Source organism: Urocampus carinirostris, chromosome 14 (assembly GCF_059441175.1).
Source record: "Urocampus carinirostris isolate Australia breed hairy pipefish chromosome 14, RoL_Ucar_1.0, whole genome shotgun sequence".
Taxonomy (NCBI): Eukaryota; Metazoa; Chordata; class Actinopteri; order Syngnathiformes; family Syngnathidae; genus Urocampus; species Urocampus carinirostris.
This window is the reverse complement of record NC_142362.1, coordinates 39040570-39054389: the sequence shown is the minus strand read 5'-3', so window position 1 is coordinate 39054389 and position 13820 is coordinate 39040570. Positions and strand designations below refer to the sequence as shown.

Genomic DNA, 13820 nt, shown 5'->3' with positions numbered 1-13820 from the left:
AGCCTATATAAAAGGTCAAACAAAGCAATTTCTGACATGTACAAATGTTTGAAATGTAGTAGGCATTCATCCTTTCATATTAAAAGAAAATCTATAAAAAATAATAGATTGAAAAATAACAAGACGAGTGGTGGAATATCTGTAAAGCAGAGTGCACTTCCACTAGCTCCCGGATTCTGAGGGAATTCAAATGGAAGAACTTGGTGAGATTTTTTTGTTACCCCCAAAATTAGAGGTTTTCTGGATGTTCAACTACCATGATGGAGAGGAAGACGATGGCCGCATGCATATATTTCGGCTGTGTCCAAAAATACAAAAGAACTTTGACAAATTATGGTTTGTTTAAAAAACAATTGTGGGATATGGTAAACCTAAAACATTTGAAGTGCTCTATTAAGGAAATATTACAGAAAAAGATTAATACCTGGTAAAACATCTTCCAATGTTTGGCAGAAAAGTAAAAAGATTACAGTATAAAATAAAGCCACGTTAGTTAAAATAGGATAAATGTAAAGGATTGCTTGCTAGGTAGCTAAAAAGACAGGAAGCTAGCTAACTCAAACTAAAAGTATGTTTTGCTCATTCAGGTTGTTAAACTCAAATTGTTGAATTTATTTTGTTGTTGTATTTCGTGTAAAATAAATCGAGAAAAATGTGAAAATACATATGTTCAATCCATTGATAGTTTCCCGTTCTGTTCTTTTAATTTTCTGCTTTTGAAAATAATTCTCAATACTTAAACCAAATTATTTTGTCCATGAAATCGAGTTCACTTATTTGAATTTCTAAAATATCTTCAGATTTTTTTACAATTCATTTACAATGTTATTACGAGGTTAATTAAAAATTGGGTTAAATAGATTCTGTCAACTAGAAACTTACAATGACACGGCACTAGTGAAGTATTTTCAGAACAGGTCCACAGGCACCCCAACTGTTCTTAGTGGGTACCAAGTTGGAGAGCCCTGGATTGGAGTTTATACTTGCATATGAGCTTTCATTGCACTGTTTTATTTGTTTTTTTAAAGCCAGTTGACACATTTAAAACAGGAGGTTTGCTTAAAGTGGCTTAATTTTTCTTTAGTGCATTGTCTCCCTGGCTGGACTAAATCCATTGTTGGGCCTATTAAGGCTATATGTTTCAAAACCCTTAGTTAGACTGATCAAAATCAAACATTTTGCTAATTTTATCACTTTGCCGATTTAAGGTTGTTTTCTTATGGACTTTATTCATTCATTTATTAATAAGACTTGACTGGCTCGGTTCGGTTGCCTTGGGGGTAGGGCATCTGCCTCAAGACTGGGAGGTTGCTGGTTCAAGCCTTGGCCGGGTCATACCTGAGACTTAAAACCTATTGACTCTCAACAAGACATTGCCAAACATAGGTTTGGTTAGCTGAGGGGGCTGGTAATCCTCCCCTCTGTATCATATCTCCCAGAACGAGTCAATAATGCATACGTACTGACTCTAGCCACCTCCCACTAGGGGTGTGTGGCTCTGGTATACAGTGCATCCGGAAAGTATTCACTTTTTCCACATTTTGTTATGTTACAGCCTCATTCCAAATTGTATTAATTTAATCTCTTATCTCAAAATTCTACACAAAATACAGTAAACCTCGGATAAGTCGGATCCAGATGGACCGGTCATTTTCATCCGACTTATCCGAGGATCCGACTTATCCGAGGTCGCAAAATTTCGAACTAAGAAGAAATTTAACTCTTAGAAAAGTGCATACTTGCTTTTCAGAATGTCGCTCAAAGTTTGAGGGCTCATTCCAAACTTCGCCGCGATGTCTTTTTGCTTCATGTGCTGATTCTTTTCTTGGAATTCAATGATAGCGAGCTTTTCTTCATACGTTCTAGTCTTGAGACTCCTGCCTTTGGTTTTAGAACTTGAGGCCATCGCCACACCGTAGACCGCACAGACCGCAAGGAAGTCCAAAGAAATTCACACAAATTCAATTTGAATGCTAGCACTACTGTAATAAGAAACAATGGGATTATGATTACGAGGCTTTGTTCTATGACCGCGTGCTGTGATTGAGAGTGCTATCATTCAACACTGAGGAGGAGTTTGATGAATAGCCTCTGCCAATCACGGAACGCCACGTCACATCAAGAAATCTTCCCGGAAAATCTGGGAGGGGTGAAAATCTTCCCGGAAAATCTGTGAGGAGTGAAAATCTTCCCGGAAAATTCCATCGCTTACTGCCACTGGAGGCTGAAATTTAGAGCATTTGGGAGATGTCCTAGGCGACCTGATACCGATCCGACTTATCAGAGGCGAAAACCATTAAAAAGGGTCAATTGTACGGAAAAATCCATCCGACTTAGGCGAGGATCCGACTTATAAAATCCGACTTATGGGAGGTGTAATACTACAGAAAAGCCTAGAGAACAAACGTTCCACGCAATTTGTCCGACTTATCCGAGAATCCGACTTATGCGAGTCCGACTTATCCGAGTTTTACTGTACTCCATTATGACAATGTGAAAAAGTTGTTTTTACTTTTTTCTAATTTATTACATAAGTATTTACAGCCTTTGCCATGAAGCTCAAAATTGAGCCCAGATGCATCTTTTTTCCACTGATCACCCTTGAGCTCTTTCTACAGCTTAATTGGAGTTAGACCTAAGATTTATGGCCCAAGCCCAAACCCAAGGCAATTTCGGGCCGGGTCGGGCCTGAAATGTCAGTCATACGGTCGGGTCGGGTCCGGTCCTGCTTTTTTTTTTTTTTTTTTTTAATTAATTAATAATTATAAATATATGTTCATTAAAAATATATACTTAAACTATGTATGGATATTAGACCAAGGAATACTTGTTATAAAATAAATAATTTGGATAAAACGGAGAAGGAGCTGTAATTGCTATTTAACGGAGCCAGAGCATGCTCTGTGCACGTGACGTGAATGCTGTCCTCTTAATAATCTTCCCCTCCGCAAATTTGCATGATTTTGGCCTGGTATCCCGATATGGAGTCGGACCAACAAGAAGTGAAGGATAAACTAAAGAGAGGAGAACTGACAAGGAAAACACACTCTGGTAAGAGTGAAGTGTGGAGCACTTTCAAATTGATAGTCGAAAATGATACAGAGACTTGCGTTGGCTTCGCTGAGTGTCAACGCTAGAATCTTAAGGATGTCCTGCTGCTGTGGATTATGGCCCAATGATCAAGTCGTCAAAATGACGGACGCCCTTGTTGTTTATGCTGCCTCTAAAAAAAAACCGTCAATGACAGATTGTCGCTTAATGTAACATCTGCAGTGCAGACACAGAAATATAAAAGATGTAAATGTTTATACAGTTTTATTTAACTTGGGCCTAGATGTTGTAACAAAAGGCAGAGTTTAATTTGTTATCATAAATCACCCCTCCTTATAAATAAAATATGTAATTTCAGGCTCCTTTCGGGCCGGGCCAGCAAATCCAGTTAATTAGTCGGGCTCGGTCTGGGCCGGGTTTAATACCCCTTGGGCCTGCGTCGGGCTTGGGTGCTTTTTTTTGGCCCGATCTTACCTCTAATTGGAGTCCACTTGCAGTAAATTCAGTTGATTAGACATGATTTGGTGAGGCACACACCTGTCTATATAAGGTCCCACAGTTGAGTGTGCATGTCAGAGCACAAACACCAAGCATGAAGTCAAAAGAACTGTCTGTAGACCTGCAAGACAGAATTGTTTTGAGGCACAAATCTGGGGAAGGATACAGAAAAATTTCTGCTGCTTTGAAGGTCCCAATGAGCACAGTGGCCTCCATTATTCGTAAATGGAAGACATTTGGAACCACCAGGACTCCTCCTAGAGCTGGCCAGCCTTCTAAACTGAGCGATCGGGGAAGAAGGGCCTTAGTCAGGGAGGTGACCAAGAACCCGATGGTCACTCTGTCAGAGCTCCAGTGTTCCTCTGTGGAGAGAGGAGAGCCTTCCAGAAGGACAACCATCTCTGCAGCAATCCACCAATCAGGCCTGTATGGTAGAGTGGCCAGACGAAAGCCACTCCTTAGTAAAAGAAACATGGAAGCCCGTCAGGAATTTGCCAAAAAGCACCTGAATGACTCAGACCATGAGAAACTAAATTCTCTGGTCTGATGAGACAAAGATTGAACTCTTTGGTGTGAATGCCAGGCGCCATGTTTGGAGGAAACCAGGCACCGCTCATCACCAGGCCAATACCATTCCTACAGTGAAGCATGGTGGTGGCAGCATTATGTTGTGAGGATGTTTTTCAGCAGCAGGAACTGGCAGACTAGTCAGGATAGAAGGAAAAATGAATGGAGCAATATGTAGAGATATCCTGGATGAAAACCTGCTCCAGAGCACTCTTGGCCTCAGGCTGGGGCGAAGGTTCATTTTTCAGCAGGACAACGACCCAAAGCACACACAGCCAAGATCTCAAAAGATTGGCTTCAGAACCACTCCGTGAATGTCCTGGAGTGGCCCAGCCAGAGTCCAGACTTGAATCCGATCGAACATCTCTGGAGAGATCTGAAAATGGCTGTGCACAAATGTCTCCCATCCAACCTGATTGAGCTTGAGACTTATTGCAAAGAAGAATGGGCGAAACTGCCTAAAGATAGGCGTGCTAAACTTGTGGGATCATATTCAAAAAGATTTGAGGATGTATTTGCTGCCAAAGGTGGATCACCAAAGTATTAAGCAAAGGCTGTGAATACTTATGTAAATATGATTTCTTAGTTTTCTATTTTTAATAAATTCAAAAAAAGTAAAAAAAAAAAAAAAAAACTTTTTCACATTGTTATAATGGAGAATTTTTTGTGGAATCTTGAGATAAGAGATTAAATTAATACAATTTGGAATGAGGCTGTAACATAACAAAATGTGGAAAAAGTGAAGCGCTGTGAATACTTTCCGGATGCACTGTATATTTAACTTAAATATTGAGCAAAGTAGCAGCAAACCTTATGGATCCACTCTGGTTGAGGAAGGCGGTGGAGAGAGCCCCCAGGAGATTTCATGCCGTTTCTTAACTAATCCTGATGGAACATATATAAGGGTAAAGTATCGAGAACAAGAAACTTATCTACTACCAGGAAAACCAATATCCTACCATTATCACCACAACCTTGTTCGGTGGTTTCCCAGTTCATGGATCGCTGGACAGCCTTCTTCCAACGAGCAAAGCGGAACTCGCTCTCTGAAAAGAATAAAATGTTTACATGAAGTTGGCTCACTATTTGACCTAAGGTTTTTTTTTTTCACAAGTTTTGCCTTTTTTTTTTACCATCCGAGTTGATCTGAGGGTTGTATTTTTCCGAAGTGATCCGAGGAAGGTCGCTAGGGTTCAAGCTCCACACCTTCACTCCTTCTGCAGCACCTGCTGCCATGGCAGCGCCGAGAGCTGTTGTCTCCGACATTGAAGGTTTCACTGGACCAGCAAAGGGAGAAAGATTCAAATTTCCATTCATCCAATTGATTTGTAGGATGATTTTTTTTATACAGGCAGGGAGCTGAAATTGATAAGGAACAAAATGGGATGTCTTGCGTCATTATCGTGTGTGTGTGTGAATGGTTAAGTGTGAAGCGCTGTGGGCTCATTTCAGTGACTTCAAAAGCACTATACAACCATCTGAATTCCAAAATACAATAAAATCCTGAAACTAATTATTTTGATTCACCATAAACTCACCAACATTAACTTATTTGCGCAATTTACACTCATCTAAGAACCATGTCATTGGAATGAGGTATAGTTTTTTTGAAGCAATTGTCTCCTCTAGCAATAAAAAGAGACCATATATAAAGCTACAGAAAGAATCAGCTCCTCTCCACAGCCCCTTAGCAGTGTGGAATTGAAACAGCACTCGACTTAACCCAGTTTTGTTTTTAAAACAAATATAACTTGCGGATGTCTGCATGTATATCTATTCATAAAAAATTGGAAAGGTCTCCATAATTTACCCCATAGCCAAATTTTTTAACTCAATGCAGCCCTCCAATCAAAATAGTTGCCCACCTCTAAAGGAAGGCAGAAAATTCTGGTCTGGCAGATTGTTAGGATGTATTCTCATACCTACAGACACACCAAGGATGTCAGCCTGCAATTGCATCAGTAGACTGTTAGCAGTCATGCCACCATCCACCTGCAGCTGCAACAAAGGGACACCGCTGTCCTTGTTCATGGCATCTAAAATCTGAAGCACACAAGTGGCATACCTTTCAGTATGGCATAAAAGGTGTATTTCAATTTTGTTGAAAACAAAGTTATTTCCTTTTAGAACAGGGGTCAAGAACCTTTTTGACCCCCAAAAAGTCATAATAGCAAAATATTTTTTTTTAAAAATGGGAAGAGAGTGAGCCATACCATATTGGAAGACATTTTAACAACACTGCGAAACCCACTCTCCAGGCGAAAGCTAATTTGCCAGTTAATTTTAATTCACTGTGTAATGTTAGATCAATGGTGTCTATTGAGTCTAACTATTGAGTCTGGGGGGCAATATGGTGGAAAATTACTCATGGGGGCCAGACTAGTAGATTAAAGAGAAAGAAAGAGGGAGCTAAAAAGACAAACGGAGAGAGAGAGAGACAGAAAAAACATGAGAGAGAGAAGAGAAAAATACAAAGAAAGCAAGTAAAGGTGAAAAGACCAAGCAAGAGAAAGAAAGGGAATAAGAAAAAATGGGAGAAAGAGAGCAAGAGAATAAAAAGAGAATGAGCAAGACAAGAGAGCAACAAAGGGGGAAAAAGAAAAGAATAAGAGCAAGAGAAAAAAAGAGACACACAAAGAGATGCAATCAGAGACAGAGGGAAAAAGTGACAAAAGGGAAATATAGACCGAAAGAGATAGCCATACAAAGAGAAAAGAGACAGAGAGAGAAAATAGATAATACTAAATAGATAAGATAATAATAAATAAATAGATAATATAATAGAAAAGAGATTAAAAAAAGAGAAACAGAGGGGGAGGGGAAAGAAAGACAAAAATGACCCCCCCCCCAAAAAAAAAGAGAAAGAGGGAGGTAAGGAAAAAAAAAGGGAGAAAGAAAGAGGCAGAGAAAGAAATACAGCTAGAATTAGGTATAGCGCTGGTGACATATAGCGGACATATTTCAAACTGTGGCTCATTTTTCTCTTGAAATGGGGGGGGGGGGGGGGGGGGACATACTGTTTACTGATAAAAAAGATCCAAAATATCGAGTATGAAAGAACAGAATAAGAGTAGCACCACTGGCCTGACATCAAAAGCATATCCCCTCTAAAAGGGTGCTCAAGGGGTTAGCGCTTGTACGTTGGGATTCTGGTAGACGAGAAAGCCTTCAACACTGTGTATAGTGGCAATTGGGCGCTGCTGACCTCAACCCGGGACATTCTGAATCATTAGGAAGAGTACTTCGAAGACCTCCTGGATCCCACCTACACATTTTTCTCTGAGAAAGCAGAGCGGGGGGACTCTGAGGTGGACTCTCATATCTCTAGGGTTGAAGTCAAGGTGGTCAAAAAGCTCCTCGGTGGCAAGCTCACAGGTGTTGATGAGATCCGCCCAGAGTTCATTAAGGGTCTGGATGTTGTGGGCATGTCATGGTTGACATGCCTCTGCAACATCGCGTGGGCATCTGGGACAGTGCCTCTGGATTGCCAGACTGGAGTGGTGGTTACCCTTTTCAAGAAGGGGGGACCGGAGAGTGTTCCAACTACAGGGGAATCACACTTCTCAGCCTCCTTGGTAAAGTGTATTCAGGGGTAGTGGAGAGGAAAGTTCGCCAAGAAGTCAAATCTCGGATTCAAGAAGAGCAGTGTGGTTTTTGTCCCCGCCGTGGAACACTGGACCAGCTCTACACCCTCTGCAGGGTCCTCGAGGGTGCCTATCTGGTCTACATGTGTTTTGTGGACTTGGTGAAGGCATTCGACCGTGTTTCTCGGGAGCCCCTGTGGGGATGGTTTGGAATGGGGTACCATACAGTCCCTGTATGCCCGATGCCAGGGTCCTGTCCGCATTGCCGGCAGAAGTCAGATTCGTTTTCGGTGGGAGTTGAACTCCGCCAGGGCTGCCCTTTGTCACCAATTCTGTTCATAACTTTTATGGACAGAATTTCTAGGCGCAACCTTGGTGGGAAATGATTTCGGTTTGGGGGCCTTAGCATTGGATCACTGCTCTTTACAGATGATGTGGTGCTGTTGGCTTCCTCGGGCCGTGATCATCAGCTCTCACTGGAGTGATTCGCAGCATAGTGTTAAGTGGCCGGGATGAGGATCAGCACCTCTAAGTCTGAGATCCTGGTACTCAGCCAGAAAAGAGTGGCATGCTCCCTTAAAAATATATTACTAGTATTTAGTTGCACCACATTTGGCTTTAAGGACAGCCTGCGGTCGTCATATCTTGAATCCCAAGAGTTTAAGCACGTATTTCCGTGACAGGTGACATCGTGAAGACATGTCTTTTCTTCTCGACAGTCTGATGGCCGAACAATTGGGATTACTTTCTATAATAACTAAGGAATATAAATTTTCCAGATTAAGGTAAATATTTTCATTATTCATTGTTATCGGAGTCACTAGCAGAATACAGACACTCCCCTACTTACGACCATTCGACTTACGAAAAACGGTAGATACGAAAAAAAAATTGGGATGTCGAAAAATATCTGCACATTGCTGTGAATTAGATTTTGTATTGTGTGCACCTTTTTCAGAGTAAAGGACAGTACTGTAGAGCTTCTTTCTGCTGCGTGGTGCTGTGAGGTCGCCCAGCATCCACCCTAAAGAAGAAATCTGGCTTCTATTCCCTAATTCGTGTGTAAACATTCTTTACTGTATCTGCAGCGCGCCAAGATCTTGGACATTTTTATTTGTTTATATCTCGTGCATCCATTAAATATGGTTGGTGAAAAGTGTACAGAAGAGGCGAGCCATTTCCTTTGAAATGAAAAGTGAATAAGAAACCTTTATGAGTTTGAGAAAAATTGATCAATTTTTTTCAGCAGCCAGTTTTGTAAAATAAATACAATGTTTTTGACCTTACGAGTATTTTTTAAAAGTATGTTTAAATGATAGTTCACGTATTATAGCTCACCATAAAAGTCAATATTCTGTTTTTCAATAAACTCATGTTTTTACCACTTAGGAGGTGCTAAATAACACAATAATAAAGGGACATTGTATATTTGACACACTGGATGTCGCTGTATTGTGTCATGCAACCGAAAACTAAGCTAATAGCACACGGAAGAAATTACAACAAATTACGTAGACTTAAAGTGACCTAACAGCATAATTTCCCCCTTTTTTTCTTAGCAGTACCTGTTGCAGTAAGATGGCGGACAATAAATAAAAACAAATGTTTTGACCTACGAATATTTTTTTTAAAAAGGACGTTGATATGGTAGTTCATGTATTTTTGCTTATATAATGGTCATACTCTTTTTTTTTATATACATATTAGTTTACCACTTAGGAGGTGCCAAGTAAAAAAGCGTACATAGCACTGCAACCACAGAGGGAGATGAGCACTTTTGTGCTTGCTATGTTAAAAATGTTGGCAGCAGACAGCACAAAGCCAAACAAATAAGGCTCTCACAACAAGACATTACAATCTTCGTATCTGTAATCTCAACATCTGTGTGTTTGGTGCTTTTTAATTTTTAATTCCCCTGCTAACTGATCAATCAAAGTATGACAATCATGATAGAGAAAAAATGTTGTGGCCTTTGCAGAGAATTGATGGTGAAGAAAATTTGACAGGGCTTGGTCCTACCTCTCGTGTTTGGAAGCAAACTGCCTCGAGAGCAGCAAAGGCCAAATGGCTTTTGTTGGTGAACTGTGTGAGGCCACAGATAATGCTGCAAACAAAAGAAAAAGTGTGTGTTAGAAAAGAAAATCAACAAAACACTTTTTTAGAGATAATTTAAGTGGTCCTCATCTCACCCTCTTGCACTGGGCTCCCAATACGGAGCATAGAGCCCAGAGAAAGCAGGTACAAAATAACAACCATAAGATGTCCCGGCCGAGGAAGCCAATTTTTCTAAAATGAGGGTGAGAGAAATGGTTCACAAGACAACAGGATGAGCAGTATTGGGACTACAGATAAGATCTTAAGTTCAAACCCTAACCAAACACGAACCAGACACGAAATTTAGGTCGGGCCTAAAATGTCAATCATTATCTCGGACCGGGTCAGGCTTCTCGCTGCTGCAGTGCCCTATTTTTTTTTTTAATTCACCGCTCTGTCTCTCTCTAGCGCTTTTGTTTAAATCCACAGCTCCTCTCTCACTGCTTTTTTTTATATCCACGGCTCCTCTCATGCAGCTTTTTTTTTAGATCTCAGCTCCTCTCTCGCTGCTTTTTCTTTTTTAAAAATCCACAGCTCCACTCTTGCAGCTGCCTGACAAAAATATCAAATTTGGGCATGGTCCTGCCAATCTAGTTCATTTGTCGGGTCTGGATCAGGTTGGGTTTTAATATTTGCGGACAAAGATGTGTTGGCATGGATTTTTGAAGCCCAATCTTAACTCTAGTTGGGACTAACACGTTACAAAAGAACACGTTCCTGGAACGCAATTAATTTTCTCAGTAATGAGTACTGTAACACATTTATAAAATTTTGTAACCCGGCTGCTTACAACACGGTGTGTTATTCCGCGACATCTTAAAAGCAGCCTATGATTTACAACTTCCAATGATTGCCAACTGTTCTTCCTTCGCTCACAATGAAATATACAAACCTTGTTCCGCCAGCAACATTGTGGAAGGGATGGGCTTGTTTATATTTACCCACAAAGTACAATTGAACACATTTGCGGTGGAGTTGTCTCAAGTACAAAGCACTGAATTTCTCCTGATGGAGATATTCTTCTTATCATATATATTCTCACATTAAAGCCAGGTTTATAACTAAAATAAAATGCTCAAATCAGGGGGTCAGTTTATTTGCACATATTTGGTTGTGTTTCACCAGTAGGCAAAAGGTTCGTGTGATTTATTTAAAAAAAAAAAAAAAAAAAAAATGGAGCAAAAGTGAGCACAGACGTCATGATAAGTGTGCTGAATTTTGGTCTTTTTATTTGTCAAATTATTTTTGCAATACACCATGCCTTGAGAAAAAAAGAATGTCGTTGACAGTACCTATACATCAAAAAAGAAGATTATAGAGTTGTTTTGAAGCCCAGAGATATGAAGTGGCTCTGCAATGTTTGTTTGCAAGCTCTCAAAATTGCGCAAGCCAAGAAATATGAAGGGATCGCTGCTTCCACAGCTTTGTGTACATGCTTTTTTATTATTATGAAGCCCTTTTAATGCAGTTTTAGAGGGTTGGCGTCAATACAAGCATATACTGCACACTCATTTCTAAATAAAATGTTTATTTCAGAGTAACACGCTACATTTTGGGAAGTGACAGAATTACTTTTTAAATTAAGTAACTAACAAATGGGTGTTTTTATTAGTAACACACCCAACACTTATGATGACAATGAGTTGTTGGAGGTGTCATACCAATCTCTGCAGAAGACTGTACAATGCCCAAGTTGTCCTTCAGCCATCTAACTACTGCGCCAGCAATGGCCACTGAGCCCTGTCAGGAAGAGAAAAACTCATCAAATAGAGTGATCATACGTTCTGCTAAAAAATTGATCATAACAAATAAAATCAAACCTCCAGTGCATAGCAAGGAGAAGCATCTGTTCCTAATTTATAGGCAACAGTGGTCAGCAGACCGTGCTCAGACATCACAGGCTGTGAAAATTGCAAAAAATGTTAAATATGAGAACAAAGAAAATGGAACTACTACCAAACATTGTTGACAGATAAAACCTTGTTTCCTGTGTTCCTGAGCATGAAGCAACCTGTCCCATACCTTGACATAACAATAAAACAAAAGGGCAACATATCAGCAAAACTGGGGGTTAAAGTAGAAAGACAGAGATAATGAGTACTGTACTGAACGTGTTTTTGGTCTGGCCATCCTGAAAGCACATCTGACCAACCAGGGCTGCGGACTGGTCACCAAGGCACTGAAAAAAACAATGTCACTATTAGCAAACCACCAAATTAAAAAGAAAAATGAAATAAAACAGGGGTTTGAAACCCAATTCACTTGGCAAAGTTCCTAAAGCTTAAGGTAAGTTAAATTGAAGATTTTTTGCTGCTTTTTTAAAACCAAATTTAAGATCTACTTGAAAAAAAACAATTGAAACAAAATAAAAAACACCACATTAATTAAAGGCAGTTTTAAACATATGTTTATGTTATTGGGCGGCAGTAGCTCAGGAGGTAGAGTGCTCGTCTTGGGATCAAGAGATCACAGTTCGAATCCCAGCTCCTCCGTGTTACATGTCGAAGTGTACTTGGGTAAGACACTGAACCCCTAATGCCCCCAATAAGCAGGTTGGCGCCTTGCATGGCTGCACGGCCGCCTTGGTGTGTGAGTGAATGGGTAAATGTGAAGTACATTGTAAAGCGCTTTGGGAAGTCTTCATTGACTTGAAAAGCGCTACATAAATGCAAATCATTTTAATCACATTTTGGTCCAGTTGAAAACTATCTGAAAAACAGTACTCTCCCAAGTTCTAATCATAGCCCTGCTGATTGGCCAGCTGGGTTGAAAAAATGAGAAGGGAAAAGACAAAAAAGGCGTCCGCATGACGGAGCGGGAGACAAACGTTTAGCGAGATGCAGAGAAGAATGCAGAGCAGGTGTCCGGTCATAATACAGTATGTAAGATGTTATAATATGAATTGGCCAATCGGCATTGGCGATCTTAAGTCAAGAGATGCTGGACGATTGGCGTGAATCATGGCTGACTTAGCAAGCAGATGTCTGGTCATGAAACATGAGTTACTGTTTGGAATCCACAGATAAGATGAAAAAAGGCCAAAGGTTTGAGTCTATTTTGCTTCTATTTGCACACCAATGTTTTCCACTTTTTTTTTTTTAATGCACAGCAATCAAGCTACTGAACGGCGTCTGGATTCTAAATGCGTGTTCATGTGATCTACTGCCAGCATTTCTTTGGGCAAACTTGAATTTTGTGACAGTGCCAAAAGCGAACATCTTTCTCCAAAACAAATAGATCACACAAGCAATAGACATGCAAAAACAAATATGCCAAATGCAACTCCATCAAGTAAATGTTGTTTATCTTATGTGTAATACTCGACTCATCAAAAATGTATAATAGATAAAAAGTACTATCGAACTACATTGAGGAATCAAATTTAGCCCACAAAAGACTCGGTTTATTTATGTTATCCAGTCCCAATTGTGTCCCAGTGAGATAAAATGGTATACTTTGCGTAAAAATGAGCCAATACTTATTTTTAAAAGATTTTCCCGAATGCTTACCAGCCCTCTACTATAGGACACATTACTACTGTAAGCTGGAAAAATTACTTTTAAATAAATTACTCTGTACAAGTATACTAAAATTCTAGGTCCCCAGTTATGTTTGCTTGACTTCTACAAGTGAGAAAAATCTTATAAATTCATGGGTTTTCATAATTTTTGTGTAGCCCTAATGATAAAATCCCTCACCTAATGTCAATTTCAGTTATTAGTTTAGAGATTTTAAACGCACTATGTTGTGTCCCAGTGTTTTACATATTTACGAATTTGGAATTAGCTTCAAGGTCAAGATGAAGAACTCTTAGGAAAACCCTTTGAAAAAAGTTTTTTTCTAAATTGGGGGGGTCCAAAACCAGCAGTTGACTTTCATCTCATCAGACAAATGAAATACTTTAGTAAATAATAGCAAGAAGACATAATATAAATAAAAGTTTTACCCCAGATATCGGAACTCCTTCAAGGCTGGTTGTTTTCTGGTGAGGACATGAACACAACAGGTTAGCATTTTTCAGGTGTT

The 13820-nt window shown here is 39.8% G+C and overlaps 1 protein-coding gene across 1 annotated transcript in view; it reads right to left on the bottom strand.

Annotated features, from left to right (window-relative positions):
• LOC148353398 (glycerol kinase-like) overlaps positions 1-13820 on the bottom strand; it is a 29094-nt gene that overhangs the window by 1479 nt on the left and 13795 nt on the right. Inside the window, exons 9-19 of the mRNA XM_088353096.1 lie at positions 13741-13776; positions 11906-11973; positions 11774-11816; positions 11615-11695; positions 11456-11534; positions 9890-9986; positions 9720-9804; positions 6039-6159; positions 5250-5393; positions 5076-5162; positions 4927-5001 (exon numbers count right to left, since the gene is read on the bottom strand). Coding sequence (XP_088209222.1) covers positions 4928-5001; positions 5076-5162; positions 5250-5393; positions 6039-6159; positions 9720-9804; positions 9890-9986; positions 11456-11534; positions 11615-11695; positions 11774-11816; positions 11906-11973; positions 13741-13776 — 915 coding nt within the window. The 3' untranslated portion in view covers position 4927. The remainder of the gene's footprint in view (positions 1-4926; positions 5002-5075; positions 5163-5249; positions 5394-6038; positions 6160-9719; positions 9805-9889; positions 9987-11455; positions 11535-11614; positions 11696-11773; positions 11817-11905; positions 11974-13740; positions 13777-13820) is intronic.